The 17,835-nt window shown below is 45.4% G+C and overlaps 1 protein-coding gene across 3 annotated transcripts in view; it reads right to left on the bottom strand.

Moving 5' to 3' along the window:
* Positions 1 to 17,835, bottom strand: part of LOC115158102 (cAMP-specific 3',5'-cyclic phosphodiesterase 4D) — a 166,665-nt gene that overhangs the window by 68,137 nt on the left and 80,693 nt on the right. Inside the window, exon 1 of one of the 3 annotated variants that reach the window (XM_029706640.1) lies at positions 13,769 to 14,531. The exons of the other annotated variants lie outside the window; for them this stretch is intronic. Coding sequence (XP_029562500.1) covers positions 13,769 to 13,854 — 86 coding nt within the window. The 5' untranslated portion in view covers positions 13,855 to 14,531. Of the gene's footprint in view, positions 1 to 13,768; positions 14,532 to 17,835 lie in introns of those variants that run through there. 3 annotated transcript variants of the gene reach the window in all.

Genomic DNA, 17,835 nt, shown 5'->3' with positions numbered 1-17,835 from the left:
GGAATAATAAAACACACACCTCCTAGAGCCGGGCATGGAGGAATCAATAGGTTTTTGGGAGTAAGAGGAGGGGGAGGAGGGTGATGGGGAAGGGCGGTCATGCTGAATACATGGAGCTGGAGTAGTGACGCACATGAGCCACTGTTGCGGCCCCCTGGTGGGATCTGGGAACTATTCCAGGCTCGGGGCTTTATTTTGGGGGGACAGACCGGGACTGTTGTGTTATTGCTGCCTTGATTAGCATTCCAGTTCTCTTTGGGCTGCGTGGCTGCCTGGGAGAGCATGGGTCGTGTTCAGAAGGCACGAACGTGAACTTGTCCAATAAGAACACAGAGTGCAATGTTCTGTTTCAAAGCATTTTGCTACATTATGCATGCAACCACTCTCTCGCTTAGTGGAAAACTAGACTTGAAGGGGCTGTTTCAAACGTGAATGGCTGATCGAGATATGACATTGACGAACTCTCTGGTCTAACTGTAATCTCAGTCTGGAGATTCTCCAGTGCCCAGTGCTATCTGGATGACATGCTTTGGGTCTCTCTCAGTGTGGCAGTAGTCAGCAGATCAGACTGACAGGCACCCAGAGACACTGACGAGACCACAGCTTGTATTAGCAGTGATAGCAGTAGTGTCTGAACACCACTTGGGCACTGATAGAGGCTTTGAGGGGGTTGCAGGCCAGGGAGAGACAAGTTACAGTCCATGCTTCGTTAGTTGAAGCCTCTCATTATTGAGTCACACTCGAGGCAAAACCATTCAAAGGAATTGAAAAAGAAACAATGTGGGGTCAGATGGTTGATGAAGCACCAACTTTGTGTTTTGCTTTGAAACATGTAACGTCAATCTCCATCAAGTACCCCACCACTGCCACCAAATGATGTGACTGGCAGTTGCCTGACCCCTTGTTTACTGTAACTGATTAAACAAATGGCATAACTGCTAAGCATTATAAAGTATGAGGTTTATTATGTGCGCTCTTCCTCAGTGCACATTTGAAAATGGCACCACTGTACTTCCCCTATAGCTCTGCCTCTGCTGGAATGTGGGCAGCCCTCCTGTGAAGATCATAACTGTCGTGGCCATAGTTATTTGGTACTTCACATCGGTCAGTGGCTTTGGCATTGAACGGGCTCTCTCAAACGCTCATGTGACGATGACATCAGCATTGGTGGGGTGGACCTTCAGGTATTGGACCAAGACGACGGCGGTGTTCGGGGGATTTGGGATGGGGGGGGGGAGGGTGTCCTCATAGGAATAGTGTCATGATCTGAATGTCTCCAAACGTCTGATCATATGATAATGTTATAAGGGGTCCATATATCGTCTGGGCCATTGCTTAGCATTACACATAAAGTAAATAATCGAAGCATATGAGGGGCACAGAAGAAATGTGTAAACAGATTTGCACTATAGAGACACAGTACTAACAAAGTAAGATATTGAAACTCTAAGGTAGCCTGGAATAAAAAAAAACCCCAGAATAGACGAAAACAAACAAATCACAAACATAATCCCAGAATACTGCCCATCTGAACCTGAGGGCACTTTCAGACTACTCTGCTCAGGCCTCTGTCAGTGGTGGTGGTGGTGTTAGAATCTATGATCAGTGGGCGAGTTACTGGTGACCCCAGCCAACTGTTGATCTGCAGAGGCTAATACCACATTGTACCACCCATCCCAGTGGTGCCTCCCTCCTAATAGGAGACGTGTGGGTGAAAGCACATTCAGTATACGAATACAAACCAGTGTGCAGGATGGCTCCATAGGAGTATGGTGTGGCTAATCACACACCCACTCGGAACCACACACCAATCACACACACGCACACAGTGAGCAAAGTGTGCTCCACCAGTGTTACTCACTGCACCCCCCTCCCAGTTGTGAAATCAGCAGACAGGGTTGGTGCTATCGATCCTATTCTCCTTTCCCCCGGGTTGGTACAGCACAGTACACAGAGCAGTCAAAGTACACACGTACACCCACACACACAGATAAACACACACACACACACACACACACACACACACGAGCTGTGACGGTCACAGAATTTTGGATGACGGTTATTGGTAAGCCAAATGACCGCGGTCACCGTTATAATCGTTTAAATAGCAACAACAACAAAAAATCTCTATTTATTTGTATTTTTATTTATCCTTTATTTAACTAGGCAAGTCAGTTAAGAAGAAATTCTTATTTACAATGATGGCCTACACCGGCCAAACCCAGACCGATGCTGGGCCAATTGTGAGCCCCCCTATGGGACTCCCAATCACGGCCGGTTGTGATACAGCCTGGATTCGAACCAGCATGTCTGTAGTGACGCCTCCAGAGCAGCGGTAAGCAGAGAGGAACTGGGTCTACAACAGACCCACATTTGGAACGCCTGTTTAATAATACCATCCTTTTGATATTGTCTCAAATTCCCCTCACCGGCACAGTAGCTAAGTTGAAACAGAACTGTGGCTTCCTGTGGACTGTTTTTGTGCAATTGAAAGCAACGTTAGTGTATCTAACCCACGTACACCCGCGTTACTAAAAACAGCTACTGTAGTACTGGCTGGCTTGCTCGGTCTATAAAAAAAGTGGTCAGATGAAGCAGATGCTAAATGACAGGACTGTTTTGCTAGCACAGACTGGAATATGTTCTGCGATTCTTCCGATGGCATTAAGGAGTACACCAGTACATCAGTCACTGGCTTTATCAATAAGTACATTGAGGACGTCGTCCCCACAGTGACTGTACGTTCATACCCCAACCTGAAGCCATGGATTACAGGCAACATTCGCAATGAGCTAGAGCTACCGCTTTCAAGGAGCTGGACTCTAATCCGGAAGCTTATAAGAAATCCCGCTAAATCCTCCGACAAACCATCAAACAGGCAAAGCGTCAATACAGGACTAAGATTGAATCGTACAACACCAGCTCTGACGCTTGTCGGATGTGGCAGGGTTGCAAACTATTACAAACTATTACAGACTACAAAGGGATGCACAGCTGAGAGCTGAGAGCTGCCCAGTGACACGAGCCTACCAGACGAGCTAAATAGCTTCTATGCTCGCTTCGAGGCAAGTAACACTGAAACATGCACAAGAGCATCAGCTGTTCTTGACAACTGTGTGATCATGCTCTCCGCAGCCGATGTGACTAAGACTTTTAAACAGGTCAACATTCACAAGGCCGCTGGGCCAGACGGATTACCAGGACGTGTACTCCAAGCATGCGCTGACCAACTGGCAAGTGTCTTCACTGACATTTTCAACCTCTCCCTGTCTGAGTCGGTAATACCAACATGTTTCAAGCAGACCACCATAGTCCCTGTGCCCAAGAACACTAAGGTAACCTGCCTAAATGACTACTGACCCGTAGCACTAACGTCTGTAGCCATGAAATGCTTTGAAAGGCTGGTCATGGCTCACAACACCATTATCCCAGAAACACCAGACACTCCAATTTGCATACCGCCCCAACAGATCCACAGATGATGCAATCTCTATTGCACTTCACACCTGGACAAAAGGAACACCTATGTGAGAATGCTATTCATTGACTACAGCTCAGCGTTCAACACCATAGTGACCTCAAAGCTCATCACTACGCTAAGGACCCTGGGACAAAACACCTTCCTCTGCAACTGGATCCTGGACTTCCTGACGGGCCGCCCCCAGGTGGTAAGGGTAGGTAACAACACATCCGCCACACTGATCCACAACATGGGGGCCCCTCAGGGGTACGTGCTCAGTCCCCTTCTGTACTCCCTGTTCACTCATGACTGCATGCAGAGGCACGACTCCAACACCATCATTAAGTTTGCTGATGACAACAGTGGTAGGCCTGATCACCAACAATGATGAGACAGCCTATAGGGAGGAGGTCAGAGACCTGACCGTGTGGTGCAAGGACAACAAACTCTCCCTCAACGTGATCAAGACAAAGGAGATGATTGTGGACTACAGGAAAAGGAGAACCAAGCACACCCCCCATTCTAATCGACGGGGCTGCAGTGGAGCGGGTTGAGAGTTTCAAGTTCCTTGGCGTCCACATCACCAACAAACTAACATGGTCCAAGCACACCAAGACAGTTGTGAAGTCTCCCCCTCGGGAGACTGAAAAGATTTTGCATGGGTCCTCAGATCCTCAAAAGGTTTTACAGCTGCACCATCGAGAGCATCCTGACCGGTTGCATCACTGCCTGGTATAAAAGCTGCTCGGCCTCCGAACACAAGGCACTACAGAGGGTAGCGCGTAAGGCCCAATACATCCCTGGGGCCAAGCATCCTGCCATCCAGGACCTCTATACCAGGCGGTGTCAGAGGAAAGCCCTAAAAATGGTCAGACTCCAGCCACCCTAGTCATAGACTGTTCTCTCTGCTACCGCACGGCAAGCGGTACCGGAGCGCCAAGTCTATAACTCTACCTACATGTACATAATTATCTAAATTACCTCAACACCGGTGCCTCTGCACATTGACTCTGTACCGGTACCCCCTGTATATGGCCACGCTATTGTTATTTACTGCTGCTCTTTAATTATTTGTTATTCTTATCTCATACTTTTTGGGGGGATTTTCTTAAAACTGCATTGTTGGTTATGGTCTTGTAAATAAGCATTTCACTGTAAGGTATACACCTGCTGTATTTGTCGCATGTGACAAATACAATTTGATTTGATCACGCAGCTAGCTAAATTAGCTAGCTCATCAAACTGACAGTAGAAAGTCAATTTCAGTTAACCTAGCTAACGTTAGCGGCTGATAATCTAACTTTAGATACGTGAGCTAACTAGATGGTTAGCAAGCAAGTATCATGCAACGTCAGTTTGTGCTAACTGGAGACACCGGTAGACCAAAACAACTAGCTAGCAAGCTAATTAGCCAGCTAGCAAATGTTAGCTGGCTGACTAGAATCAGAGTAGGTGAACGGATGATCTCCGCATGTGTGGTTCCCACCGGGAAGCATGGAAGAGGAGGTGTGATGGTGCTTTGCTGGTGACACTGTCAGTGATTTGTTTAGAATTCAAGGCACACTTAACCTACATGATTCCATGTGTTATTTCATAGTTTTGATGTCTTCACTATTATTCTACAATGAGTAAGTGTGTTCAAACGTTACCTGCCCCAATTCAAAGTGCCAACTGTAACATTTGGTGGAGGAGAAATAATGGTTTGGGGCTATTTTTCAAGGTTTGGGCTAGGCCCTTTAGTTCCAGTGAAGGGAAATCTTAATACTACAGCCTACAATGACACTCTAGACGACTCTGTGCTTCTAACTTTGTGGCAACCGTTTGGGGAAGGCCCTTTCCTGTTTCAGCATGACGATGCCCCCGTGCACAAAGCGAGGTCCATACAGAAATTGTTTGTCGAGATTGGTGTGGAAGAACTTGACTGACCTGCACAGAGCCCTGACCTCAACCCCATCGAAAACCTTTGGGATGAATTTGAATACCGACTGCGAACCAGGCCTAATCGCCCAACATCAGTGCCCGACCTCACTAACGCTCTTGTGGCTGAACAGAAGCTAGTCCCTGCAGTGATGTTCCAACATCTAATGGAAAGCCTTCCCAGAAGAGTAGGAAGTCTCCCAGTCCCTGCCACTGAAAAACATCCCCACAACATGATGCTACCACCACCATGCTTCACCGTAGGGATGGTGCCAGGTTTCCTCCAGATGTGACTCTTGGCATTTAGGAACTCTGGAGCTCTGTCAAAGTGACCAAAGGGTTCTTGGTCACCTCCCTGACCAAGGCCCTTCTCCCCCAATTGCTCAGTTTGGCCGGGTGGCCAGCTCTAGGAAGAGTCTTGGTGGTTCCAAATTTCTTCAATTTAAAAATTATGGAGGCCACTGTGTTCTTGGGGACCTTCAATGCTGCAGAACTTTTTGGTACACTTCCCCAGATCTGTGCCTCGACACAATCCTTTCCCGGAGCTCTACGGACAATTCCTTCGACCTCATGGCTTGATTTTTGCTCTGACATGCACAACTGTGGGACCTTATACAGACCCGGTGTGTAGCTTTCCAAATCATGTCCAATCAATTGTTTTTACCACAGGTGGACTCCAATCATGTTATAGAAACATCTTTAAGGATGATAAATTGAAACAGGATGCACCTGAGCTCAATTTCGAGTCTCATAGAAATGTTATTTTTTATAAAGTAGCAACATTTCTACAAACCTGTTTTTGCTTTGTCATTAGGGGATATATGGTATTTTATTAGGATCCCAATTAGCTGTTGCAAATGCAGCAGCTACTCTTCCTGGGGTCCACACAAAACATGAAACATGACATAATACAGAACATCATTAGACAAGAACAGCTCAAGGACAGAACTACATACATTTTTAAAAAGGCACACGAAGCCTACATATCAATGCATACACACAAACTATCTAGGTCAAATAGGGGAGAGGTGTTGCTTTATCTGTTTTTTGAAACAAGGTTTTCTGTTTATTTGAGCAATATGAGATGGAAGGAAGTTCCATGCAATAAGGGCTCTATATATCATACTGTACGTTTTCTTGAATTTTTTTCTGGATTTGGGGACTATGAAAAGACCCCTGGTGGCATGTCTGGTGGGATAAGTGCGTGTGTCAGAGCTGTGTGTAAGTTGACTATGCAAACAAATTGGGATTTTCAACACAATGTTTCTTATAAAAAGAAGAAATGATGCAGTCAGTCTCTCCTCAACTCTTAGCCAAGAGAGACTGGCATGCATAGTATTTATTTCAGCCCTCTGATTACAATTAAGAGCAATTTAACACAAAGTGCCACTCTGTTCTGGGCCAGCTGCAGCTTAAAAAGGTATTTCCTTGCAGCACTGGACCACACCACTGGACAATAATCAAGATTAGACAAAACCAGAGCCTGCAGAAGGTAAAGTCAAGTAATTTAGTCTCCTTAACTTGTTCAACAGCCACACCATTCATTACCAGATTCCTCTTGAGGTCTAGCACTTAAGGAATGATATGTACCAAATACAATGCTCTTAGTTTTAGAGATGGTGGCCAGTAATAAACTGGTCCTGAACCATTCCAAAACAGACTGCAACTCTTTGTTAAGGGTTTCAGTGACTTCATTCGCTATGGTTGCTGATGCGTATATGGTTGAATCAACAGCATACATGGACACACATGCTTTGTTTAATGCCAGTGGCAGGTCATTGATAAAAATAGAAAAGAGTAGAGGGCCTAGAGAGCTGCCCTGCCCTACACCACACATTACATGTTTGACATTAGAGATGCTTCCATTAAAGAAAATCCTTTGAGTTCTAATAGATAGATAGTTCTGAATCCACGATATGGAAGAGGTTGAAAAGCCATAGCACTTAAGATTTTTCAACAACAGGTTATGGTCAATAATATCAAAGGCTGCACTGAAATCTAAAAGTACAGCTCCCACAATGTTCTTATTATCAATTTCTTTCAACCAATCATCAGTCATTTGTGTCAGTGCAGTACATGCTGAAAGTCTGAAAGTATGCATGCTGAAAGTCTGTTAACTTGTTTACAGAGAAATAGCATTGTATTTGGTCAAACACAATTTTTTCCAACAGTTTGCTAAGACCTGGCAGCAAGCTTATAGGTCTGCTGTTAGAACCATTAAAGGCCGCTTTACCACTCTTGGGTAGCGGAATTACATTGTCTTCCCTCCAGGCCTGAGGACAAAGACTTTCTTCTAGGCTCAGATTAAAAATATGACAGATAGGAGTGGCTATAGAGTCAGCCATCATCCTCATTAGCTTTCCATCTAAGTTGTCAATACCTGGAGGTTTGTCATTATTGTTCGTTAACAATAATTTTTCCACCTCTACCACACTAACTTTACAAAAGTAATTTTTCCAACAATTGTTTACAGATAGAATATTTCACTTTATTTCACTGTATCACAATTCCAGTGGGTCACAAGTTTACATACACTAAGTTGACAGTGCCTTTAAACAGCTTGGAACATTCCAGAAAAGTATGTCATGGCTTTAGAAGCTTCTGATAGGCTAATTGACATAATTTGAGTCAATTACAGGTGTACCTGTGGATGTATTTCAAGGCCTACCTTCCTACCGAATCTCTTCATACGAATGTGACAGAATAATCGACCATTGAGAGAGACAGCAGGAATGGCTGTCCGACGACGCTACGACTGGTCCGTCCGGCGCCGCCTCAACTTCGGCAGCTGCAACTGGGTCGTCTGACGTCGCCACATGGGTCCGTCCGACGATGCAACTTCAGCAGCCACAACTGGCCCATCCGACGCTGCCACAACCGGTCCGTCCGAAACCACTGCTACTGGTCCATCTGACGCCGTCGCAACTTCGGCAGTGGCAACTGGCCTGTCCGATGACGACGTAACTTCGGCAGCTGCATCGGGTCCTGATCAATCCGCACTGCGTTCCTGTGATCGTCCTCGAGACCGGTGTCGTTGCGCTGCTAGTGCAACGCATCGGGGGGTACAGTCACGGATCCCTCCGGAACTTTCATTACGCACACCTGTCCCCTATTCCCAATGATTGTATTTGTATATATGTGCCCTTTGGTTTCCATTGGGCAGTCGATTATTGTTACTATGTCCATTGGTGCGTGTGAGTACCTGTGCTGTGTCACGATCGTCAAACGGAGTAGACCAAGGTGCAGCGTGGTGAGTGTTCATCTTTGTATTTATTTTAAATCAGAACACTACAAACAAAATGAATACAACCGTAACGTCTTGTAGGCTTAACAAGCAGTACAAAATTAAGATCCCACAACTACAGGTGGGGAAAGGCTGCCTAAGTAGGATTCCTAATCAGAGACAACGATAGACAGCTGCCTCTGATTAGGAACCATTCTCGGCTCAAAACAAAGAAATAGACACCATAGAATGCCCACCCCACACCCTGACCTAACCACATAGAGAAACAAACCGTCTCTCTCAGGTCAGGGCGTGACATGCTGTGTGTTTTGGGCTTTCGTGCCCTTATGGATTGCGCAGACGATTACGGGTCTCGTCCTGTGTTTTAATCATTGTGCGCGTGTGTTATTTATTCAAGGTACTCCTCGCTCTTTTGTTTTGGGTTTCTACCCTGTCTTTTGTTACGCATTTCTTTGGTCTTCGTCCCTGTGCCTTTACACGGCACGCTGTAAATTGGGCTTAATTAAAAAAACTATTACGCATTCCTGCGCCTGTCTCCAGAATCTCTTCATATCAACGTGACACTTGCACTGCTTTTCTTTCATTATTAGTTTTTTTATGCATGAATATAATTGCTCACTGTTTGTCGTGGGCATTTCGATGAAAGATGGAGTTGAATTTGTCTTTCTGCCCATAATTTCATTTAAAGTGTTCCAAAGTTTTTTTCCATCATTCTTTATATCATTGATCTTGGCTTCATAATTGTCATGTCCTGACCAGTAAAGGGGTTATTTGTTATTATAGTTTGGTCAGGACGTGGCAGGGGGTGTTTGTTTAGAGTATTTGTTGGGCTATGTACTTATGTAAGACGGGTGTTTGTTTTATGTGTTCCGGGGTTCTTTGGTCTATGTTCTATGTTAGTGTATTTCTATGTTCCGTCTAGTCTATGTTTAGTTCATTGGATTGACCTTCAATTGGAGGCAGCTGTTCCTCGTTGCCTCTGATTGAAGGTCCTATGTATAGGGGTGTTTTTGTAATGGGATTTGTGGGTAGTTGTCTCCTGTTTTGTGTCTGTACACCTGACAGGACTGTTTAGTGCCGTTCGTTGTTTTGTATACGTGATTTGTTTGTTTTTCCTTCTTTTGATTTAATAAAGAAGATGAGTATACGCGTTCCCGCTGCACCTTGGTCCAATCCTTACGACGCCCGTTACAGAACTACCCACCACCAACGGACCAAGCAGCGGGGTAAGGAGCTGGAGAGGAGCTATCAGGAGTCGTGGACCTGGGAGGAGATCCTAGCCGGAGAGGGACCATGGAGGAAGGCTGGAGAGGACCGGGAGTGTTTTGCTGGAACACGGTTGGCATGGAAGCCTGAGAGGCAGCCCCCCCCAAAAATGTTGGGCACACAGGTAGTTTGGCTGGGCCAGGGTTGAGCCCTAAGCCAACTCCCCGTGCTTACCAGAGGCAGCGTGGTACTGGTCAGGCCCCGTGCTATGGGGTGATGTGCACGGCGTCGAGGCCAAGCATCAACAGGCCGGTATGCTCGGTGCCAGCGTCCCACATTTTCCGGGGGGAAGCGGGCACCCAGCCAGTAAGGGTGGTGCCAGTCCTGCGCTCGAGACCACCAGTGCGCCTTCACGGCCCAGTGTATCCTGTTCCCGCTCCCCGCACTAGCCCTGAGGCGCGTCTCCAGTCTGGCGTCTCCAAAGCCAGCACCACGCACCAGGCCTCCAGTGTGTCAGCCCAGTCCAGGATGTCCTGTTCCCGCTCCTCGCACTAGCCTTGGGGTGCGTGTCTCCAGTCTGGTACCTCCACTACCAGCCCCACGCACCAGGCCTCCAGTGCGTCAGCCCAGTCCAGCTCGTCCTGCTCCTCGCACTAGCCCTGTGGTGCGTGTCTCCAGTCTGGTACCTCCACTACCAGCCCCACGCACCAGGCCTCCAGTGCGTCAGCCCAGTCCAGCTCGTCCTGCTCCTGCTCCTCGCACTAGCCCTGTGGTGCGTGTCCCTAGTCTGGCACTTCCTAAGCCGGCTTCACGCATCAGGTCTTCAGTGCGCAGTCCAGGTCTTCAGTGCGCAGTCCCCGTCCAGAGCGTCCGGCGACAGTGCCCCGTCCAGAGCGTCCGGCGACAGTGCCCCGTAGAGAGTCGCCCTCCAGTCCGACGCAGCCAGAGTCGCCCGTTGCGATGGTCCCCAGTCCGGGGTCGACGGAGAGGGACCTCGCTCTAGAGGCAACACTACAGAGCCACCTCCGTAGGAGGGAGTATTGGGAAGGGGGGGTGTTGCAGAAGAACCGTCGGTGACGGTGGCCACCTTCCCTTCCCTCCCTTTAGTTGGGAATAATTTTGTTTGTTTGTTTTTGGGGTTATTGGATTCGTTTTTTGTTGTTTTAGGTGCATCCGGGGTCTGCACCTTTGGGGGGGGGGGGGGGGGTGTACTGTCACGTCCTGACCAGTAAAGGGGTTATTTGTTATTATAGTTTGGTCAGGACGTGGCAGGGGGTGTTTGTTTAGAGTATTTCGGGGTTTGTTGGGCTATGTACTTATGTAAGAGGGGTATTTGTTTTATGTGTTCCCGGGTTTTTGGTCTATGTTAGTGTATTTCTATGTTCAGTCTAGTCTGTTTAGTTCATTGGATTGACCTTCAATTGGAGGCAGCTGTTCCTCGTTGCCTCTGATTGAAGGTCCTATGTATAGGGGTGTTTTTGTAATGGGATTTGTGGGTAGTTGTCTCCTGTTTTTTGTCTGTGCACCTGACAGGACTGTTTAGTGTCGTTTGTTGTTTTGTGTACGTGATTTGTTTTTTTCCTTCTTTTGATTTAATAAAGATGAGTATACGCGTTCCCGCTGCACCTTGGTCCAATCCTTACGACGCCCGTTACAATAATAAAGTTTCTTCTTTTTGTTGAGTTTAGTCACATAATTTCTCAATTTGCAGTAAGTAAGCCAGTCAGATGTACAGACAGACTTATTAGCCACTCCTTTTGCCCCATCTCTTTCAACTATATAGTATTTCAATTCCTCATCAATCCATGGAGCCTTAACAGTTCTAACAGTCAGTTTATTAACAGGTGCATGTTTATCAATAATTGGAAGAAGCAATTTCATAAATTCATCAAGTGCAGCGTCTGGATGCTCCTTATTAATCACATTAGACCAGCAAATATTTTTTAACAAAATCTTTTGTATGATCTCTTATATACTATTTTAGGCCCAGCTGTTGGAACTTTACTTTGTAAAGAGTCCATAGTTACCGCGGAAACTGATTCAATGCCCGGTTGTCCCATCTTCAGTCAGCTGTTCGCTCCACACAATATTTTTTTTAACAAAAAAATGTATGCTTATTTTATTTTCATGACATAATCGTCGGTTACACAATTATACAAACACTTACGCCCAGACATTTAAACGTGACATACACCATGCATTCACAGACACATCTGATATCCAGTCCACACAGCACAGCTCGTACACACCGTGACACCGAAACACCCAACACATTTCTGCGTATTGAAACATACACTGCGACAACACAAAACCAGTCATTTCTCAAGCTGAACACATTACAACAAATTCTACAGTGTTGCTCCAGTTAACCACAAAAAACAGGAAGTCATTTGGCGACACTCTAAACCCTTTATACTCGTGGGAATTGACCTATATGGATAGGTCTAAATTCAATTTTTTCTTACAGAAGAAATAAAAGCATATGCATAACCATGGTAACAATTAGAAGGGAACAGTTTGGAGATTATGGGAAAGACTCAATCCACTGATGTTATGTGCATTTTACATTCACTGTATTTTTTACTGCATTTGTTAATAACAAACTCTAAAATTCTCTGGATACATTTAGAAACATGATAAGAATATCCCTGGAAAATGTGGGTTAGGTACAACAGACACAGAAATTACAGTTGGAGTGAGAGAACTAACTGCTGTCTCCAATTGGCCACACACCTCTCCAAAGTGTACACAGTTCCTAAGTCATTTCAATGAACTTTTATGACTCAAAGAAGAGTCTTCAACTATAAGGTGCTTTTCTGAGCTCTCCTAGCTGTGCCGTTGGGGAACTAGAGCAAGCACACTTGTAGTTGTTTTCTTTGGAACACAATTACTGTTGTTGTTTACATAATTCAAAAAGTCCATTATAAATTGCAATCTGGGTCAGGTGGGTATCATTTGAAAGCCTGTTATCAAATACAATATTACAGTGTTAGGCTTTCACAATGCAATTCAGGGAAAGAGATCATTATTGTGGTACGCATAGAAAGGAGTCATGAGTGCATTCAGGTGCGTGTCGTGGCAAATTAGAATAGACAATAGACAAACATTCAGAACAACCCAGGGTATGACGCCATGTAATCTTGTAGCTGAACATTGAACATTGTGATCATAAACGTTGACACTGTATATGACATGAAAAACTGCACATTTGGACTGCTTGTAGGACATCAAAGCGCTATTTATGATAATCCTCAACATCTCATCTTTCAAAATATATAGAGTCCTCTTAAAGATGCACTATGTGGAATTCACTCCACCATTTCATGGTTGCAAAAATTGTAGAAGTTGGCCTAATTTCAGTTTATGTGACAAAACAAGCGAGTATAGTGTAGAGAATCACTGTACCATCTAAACCGCTGTGAAATATATTTTCCATAACCAAAAATATTGTATTTTCAGCTGGTGTACTGTACAATCCCAAAAGTAAAAGACGCAAAAACCAGACACAAGAACGGGAAGCATTGAATGAGCGCACATAGAACTGATCTACCACTTCTTAGACTTGCTTTCAATGAGAATGACAGATCTACAACACACATTTCTATGTGAATTTGGTCAGGCCACCCAAAAAGTTACATACTGCAGCTTTAATTTACAGTATTTCTCTCACTCAGACAAAACATTTGCAAAAGTTGCCCAATTAGAGGGAGAAATGGTGGCAACTTCTTGTCTTGCGCGGCGCTCAAGTTCAGATCGGCTGTCAATCAAAACACATACAGCTCTGTGAAGGGCAGAGTCAGAGCTCTGACATCATGTTACTGTACAGCCACTGCGTTGTACATGAACCAGAAGGATACAACACTTGAAATAAAAAACAAAGACTGAATAAAACAGTCAATATACTCACAAACCCCACACAAGATCTAGTTCTGCATACATACCCTAAGCAGGAGTGTCTTCGACCGTGGCTGTTGGGGCCATAGCTGAACTGGCTCCCCTTCCTGGGGAATCGGTGATCTTTGTTCATTGTGGGTCAAAGCTTTTGGCTGCTATAAGTCTATGACTTGCTGGGCTAACAAAGAAAAAGAGGCTACACACCCACAACAACAGCTGGGAGACGAGCTGGAGCTCAGGTGGAGCTCATCCTCTCCGAAGGGCTCTCCTGCCGGGGCTGTACCCGCCACATGCTGCTACCGCCTGGGGAGACTCGGGGAGCGGTGGGTGGGTAGGTGGGTGTCCCCCGATCGCAGGTATGCTGGGGATACTGGGGTAACTGTAGATCAGGAGAAGGGGAGAGGCTGAAAATGTAGGAGTCCCAAGTGCTGTAGGCTACGCAGGTCTCAACAAGACCAGTGGTATTCAGTGCTCCAGATAGCTTTCTTGAATTGCTGTATTAGGATTCCATCTCTTCTGTCGTCCAAAATTCAGAGACCGGTTCTTAAACACAAAGTTTCTCACAGTGTCTTTCTCAGCCTCTCTGTCTGTCTCTACAGAAAGGGGAAATCCTGAGTGATACAGTAACCAATGTGAGGGAGAAGGGAATGAGGTTTGAGCGCGGAGGGCAGAGCAAGCGTTGACCTCTCTCCGCAGTGTGGGAGAGCTTGCGCTGTCCCCAGAGGTTCTGGCTGTGGGGGCTGCACCCAGGGCCCATCCAAGTCCCCACAACTGTTTAGAGATATTTTAGAATATCTACAGTAAAAGTGAAACAGCCTGCAAACACAAGCCTTCAGTTAAGGAGGAACTTGATGAAATTGAGTAAGCGTTGGCATCTTCCGAGGAAAGGAGAACTGAAGACTTCAGATAAGTATGCCAGAAGCAAACGGTCAAGTTAGAAAGATATAACTCTCATACCTACCATATTCCCAAGTGCATGGATAATTATTTTATACTGAATAGAAAAAAATAACAGTTTAAAGGTTTTCTGATGCATTCTGATCTAGTTGCCATAGACTAGCTTTGTACGTCTGGACTTGTCTGTGGGTTTCTTCTGCTACTGGGTCTCTCTGGTGACTGGCTGCCCTAACCTAGCACAGGCCGACACGTGGGATCGACATGCCTCCCAATGTGGCACGCCCTTCGTTCCCCCTAAAGCTAAATAATGACATTGTGTATTGTTAGCTTCCACGAATAAGGGGTAGCAAGGGGGCACTCAGATGTAGTTCCTGGGGTCTAGGGTCTAGCACAGCACACTCACAAACCTGCGCACAGAAACACGCATAGAAACATGCACACAGGAAAAGTATACGCAGTCTGCAGTCAGTGATAAAAACAGAGATAAAAACATCACTGGACGGCAGTTAGCCTAGCAGTTAAAGTGTTGGGACGGTAATCAAAAGGTGAATGGTTTCGAATCACGAGCCGATTAGGTGAAAAATCTGTTGCTGTGCCCTTGAGCAAGGCATTTAACCCTTATTGCTACTGTAAGTCGCTCTGGATAAGTGTGTCGGATAAATTACAAAAATGTACATTAAAAAAATGTTTTCAAGCACTGCAGTTGAGAGACTCCAGGAAACTGCTACCCACAACACACAGTATGCAATGTCACTCTTGCACAAAGTGAGTCCACCAATATCAGTGCATCACACATTTTATGTACTGTAGATGACACTGTAATTGAGAGACTTTTTTGCACTGTGCCACAGACATGCCATGGCTGGAATAAAAGCCTGCAGACCCAGTAGCTCTCCATGTTTCATAGAACAGGCAATCTCAGGAAAACTCATAATCACACCACCTGCAGGTGCTCATTAAAACAGCACAGTAATAATCATCAACCCTTGATTGTACAATGCACAACCTCTGTCAGCTACAACACAACCTGCTCCCTCGCCTCACCGCTTTCCAAGACACCACACACCTAACCGTGTTAAATAAATGTGTTAGATCTGGAACTTTTATCTAACGACAGTCTCCTTTACCTATGTGCAGGTGACTGGGGGATAAGGAGTGAGATCTCACCTCTAATGGGGCGGCAGTGTTGGACTAGTAACCGAAAGGTTGCAAGATCGAATCCCTGAGAGGACAAGGTACAAATCTGTTGTTCTGCCCCTGAACAAGGCAGTTAACCCACTGTTCCTAGGCCGTCATTGAAAATAAGAATTTGTTTTTAACTGACTTGCCTAGTTAAATAAAGGTAAAAAAAAAAAAATGAGCTGGGTTGTTAAAATGTTCAGCAAGGAATGTTTGGTTTAATTTGAATTGGCCTTCCTACACTATATGTCCCTGCAAGACCATCTCTAGTCGTTCAGGATGTTTTATTTTTGGAAATAAGCTACAGTAATATCCAACTCTGCTGCAATGTTTACAGTATGTTGTGCACGCTCCATGGTAAATAAACAGATATCCAAGTAACTATTATTTGAACTATTATTGGGCAGAGATGATTAACCATCGTTCATTATCGAGCTCATTCGTATCAGCTGTATCTGGGCAGGAAGAATACAATACAGGCCAGTGTGACAGCTAAATTCTAAAATGATAATTTGACACTTAAGTGACCCTTATCAGGAGTGGACAAAAGGGGTGTCCTGGGATCCCAATACCGCCGTCCCGTCCCAGCCCCTGAGCAAACCAGGATTAGCTAATGTATTTGCTGCAAATTGAATGTACAATTTTGTAAGCTTGCCTTGTTGTTCATTCAAAAATATTTCCAAGTCAATCACTTGTCATTGTTCTTTATTGTAGTAACGTAACGTTAGAGATTGAAGATATTTGCCAATGCAGGTAACGTAGCAGTAGCTAACTATTTTATGCTTATTGTATAGCTGAGGATTAAAATACCTGTATGCTATGGATGTGTTGCTATGTAGCCGATCTGTGCATGGACCCTAAACCGTTGGGTATAAATATTAGTGTAGAACAGCGGGGTTTAATTGTTCTAGCTACAACGCTTCCACTGGTAATGACTGAGTGAAGGAAATGTGGCTGTTACATTTCAAACTGCTACGGAATGAAAGTCCTGCTTCAGTACTACTCCACATTGAACCACAGCCAAAGGCTGGGTACATTGTTGTTCTGATGTTCTCATTTGTTGCTCATATGGTGCTTATTTGTTGCATAAGGCATTTTTTTGAATTTTGGATTCTCAACGACTGTCTAGTTTTTATTTTGGTGCTTGTTAGTTCTCAAAGATCTTTTTAAAACAATATACAGCGCCATTATCTTTTCTACATACTTTATATCTGGTTTGAGTTGTTTATGTTTACACTGAAAACGTTTTACCATCCTGAAAATGTATCCTCCCCCAGCGCTGCCCGTCGCTGCTAGGGGAAACATTGAAATATAAGGACTGTTGCCAGTACAGGCATTGTGAAAAACACAAGGCTCGTGTGATGTGGTGATGTCCCATTCCCTAGGCCTAATTTAGCTCTCCCTACCACTAGTTGCTCCGTTTTTGAGTGCCTACCCCCACGAGAGACACTCGAAAACAAAAGGGGAGGGCTAAGCAGGGGGTATTGGGATTGAGCCCTGGAGTGTGTCAGAGTGTGTCCCCTCCCCTGCATGGCCCTGGGTCAGAACAGGGCAGAACAGACCCCTTAGGCCCTCAGGCCCCCGTCAGACAGCCTCATTAAAGCATGAAACACACCAAACATGCTATTCGATCTGTTAATCGGCTACAGCGGGGAAACAGTCAGAGGGGGAGAGAGAGGAGAAGAGGATGGGGAGGTCTGTAGGCTGGAGCCGCTGTCAAAGAGAACATGGGAGGCCAGATATTAAACCAGGAGACCAGATGGAACTATGGACGTGGCAGGGGGCTAGACACAGACCTGGTTTCAAATACTATTTTGTACATCTGTATATGTAAGAGCATGTGCCTGCCTCCCAAAAAGTGTGTGAGTGCGTGTTCTGTCCTCTTGTTAGGCCTGGCAGGGACATGAGTGCCTGTCACAGCAAGTGCAGGGTGTGTGTAGAGTTTGGTCGCTGTGAGTGTAATAGCAAACAGAATGAATATGAGCAACATCTGTAAAACTGTTCACAGATGGCCAAATCTGGGTGCGACAACCAAGTA

This window comes from Salmo trutta, chromosome 22, assembly GCF_901001165.1.
Source record: "Salmo trutta chromosome 22, fSalTru1.1, whole genome shotgun sequence".
NCBI lineage: Eukaryota > Metazoa > Chordata > Actinopteri > Salmoniformes > Salmonidae > Salmo > Salmo trutta.
Note: the sequence above shows the minus strand (reverse complement) of the source record. Positions and strands in the feature narration are given on the sequence as shown.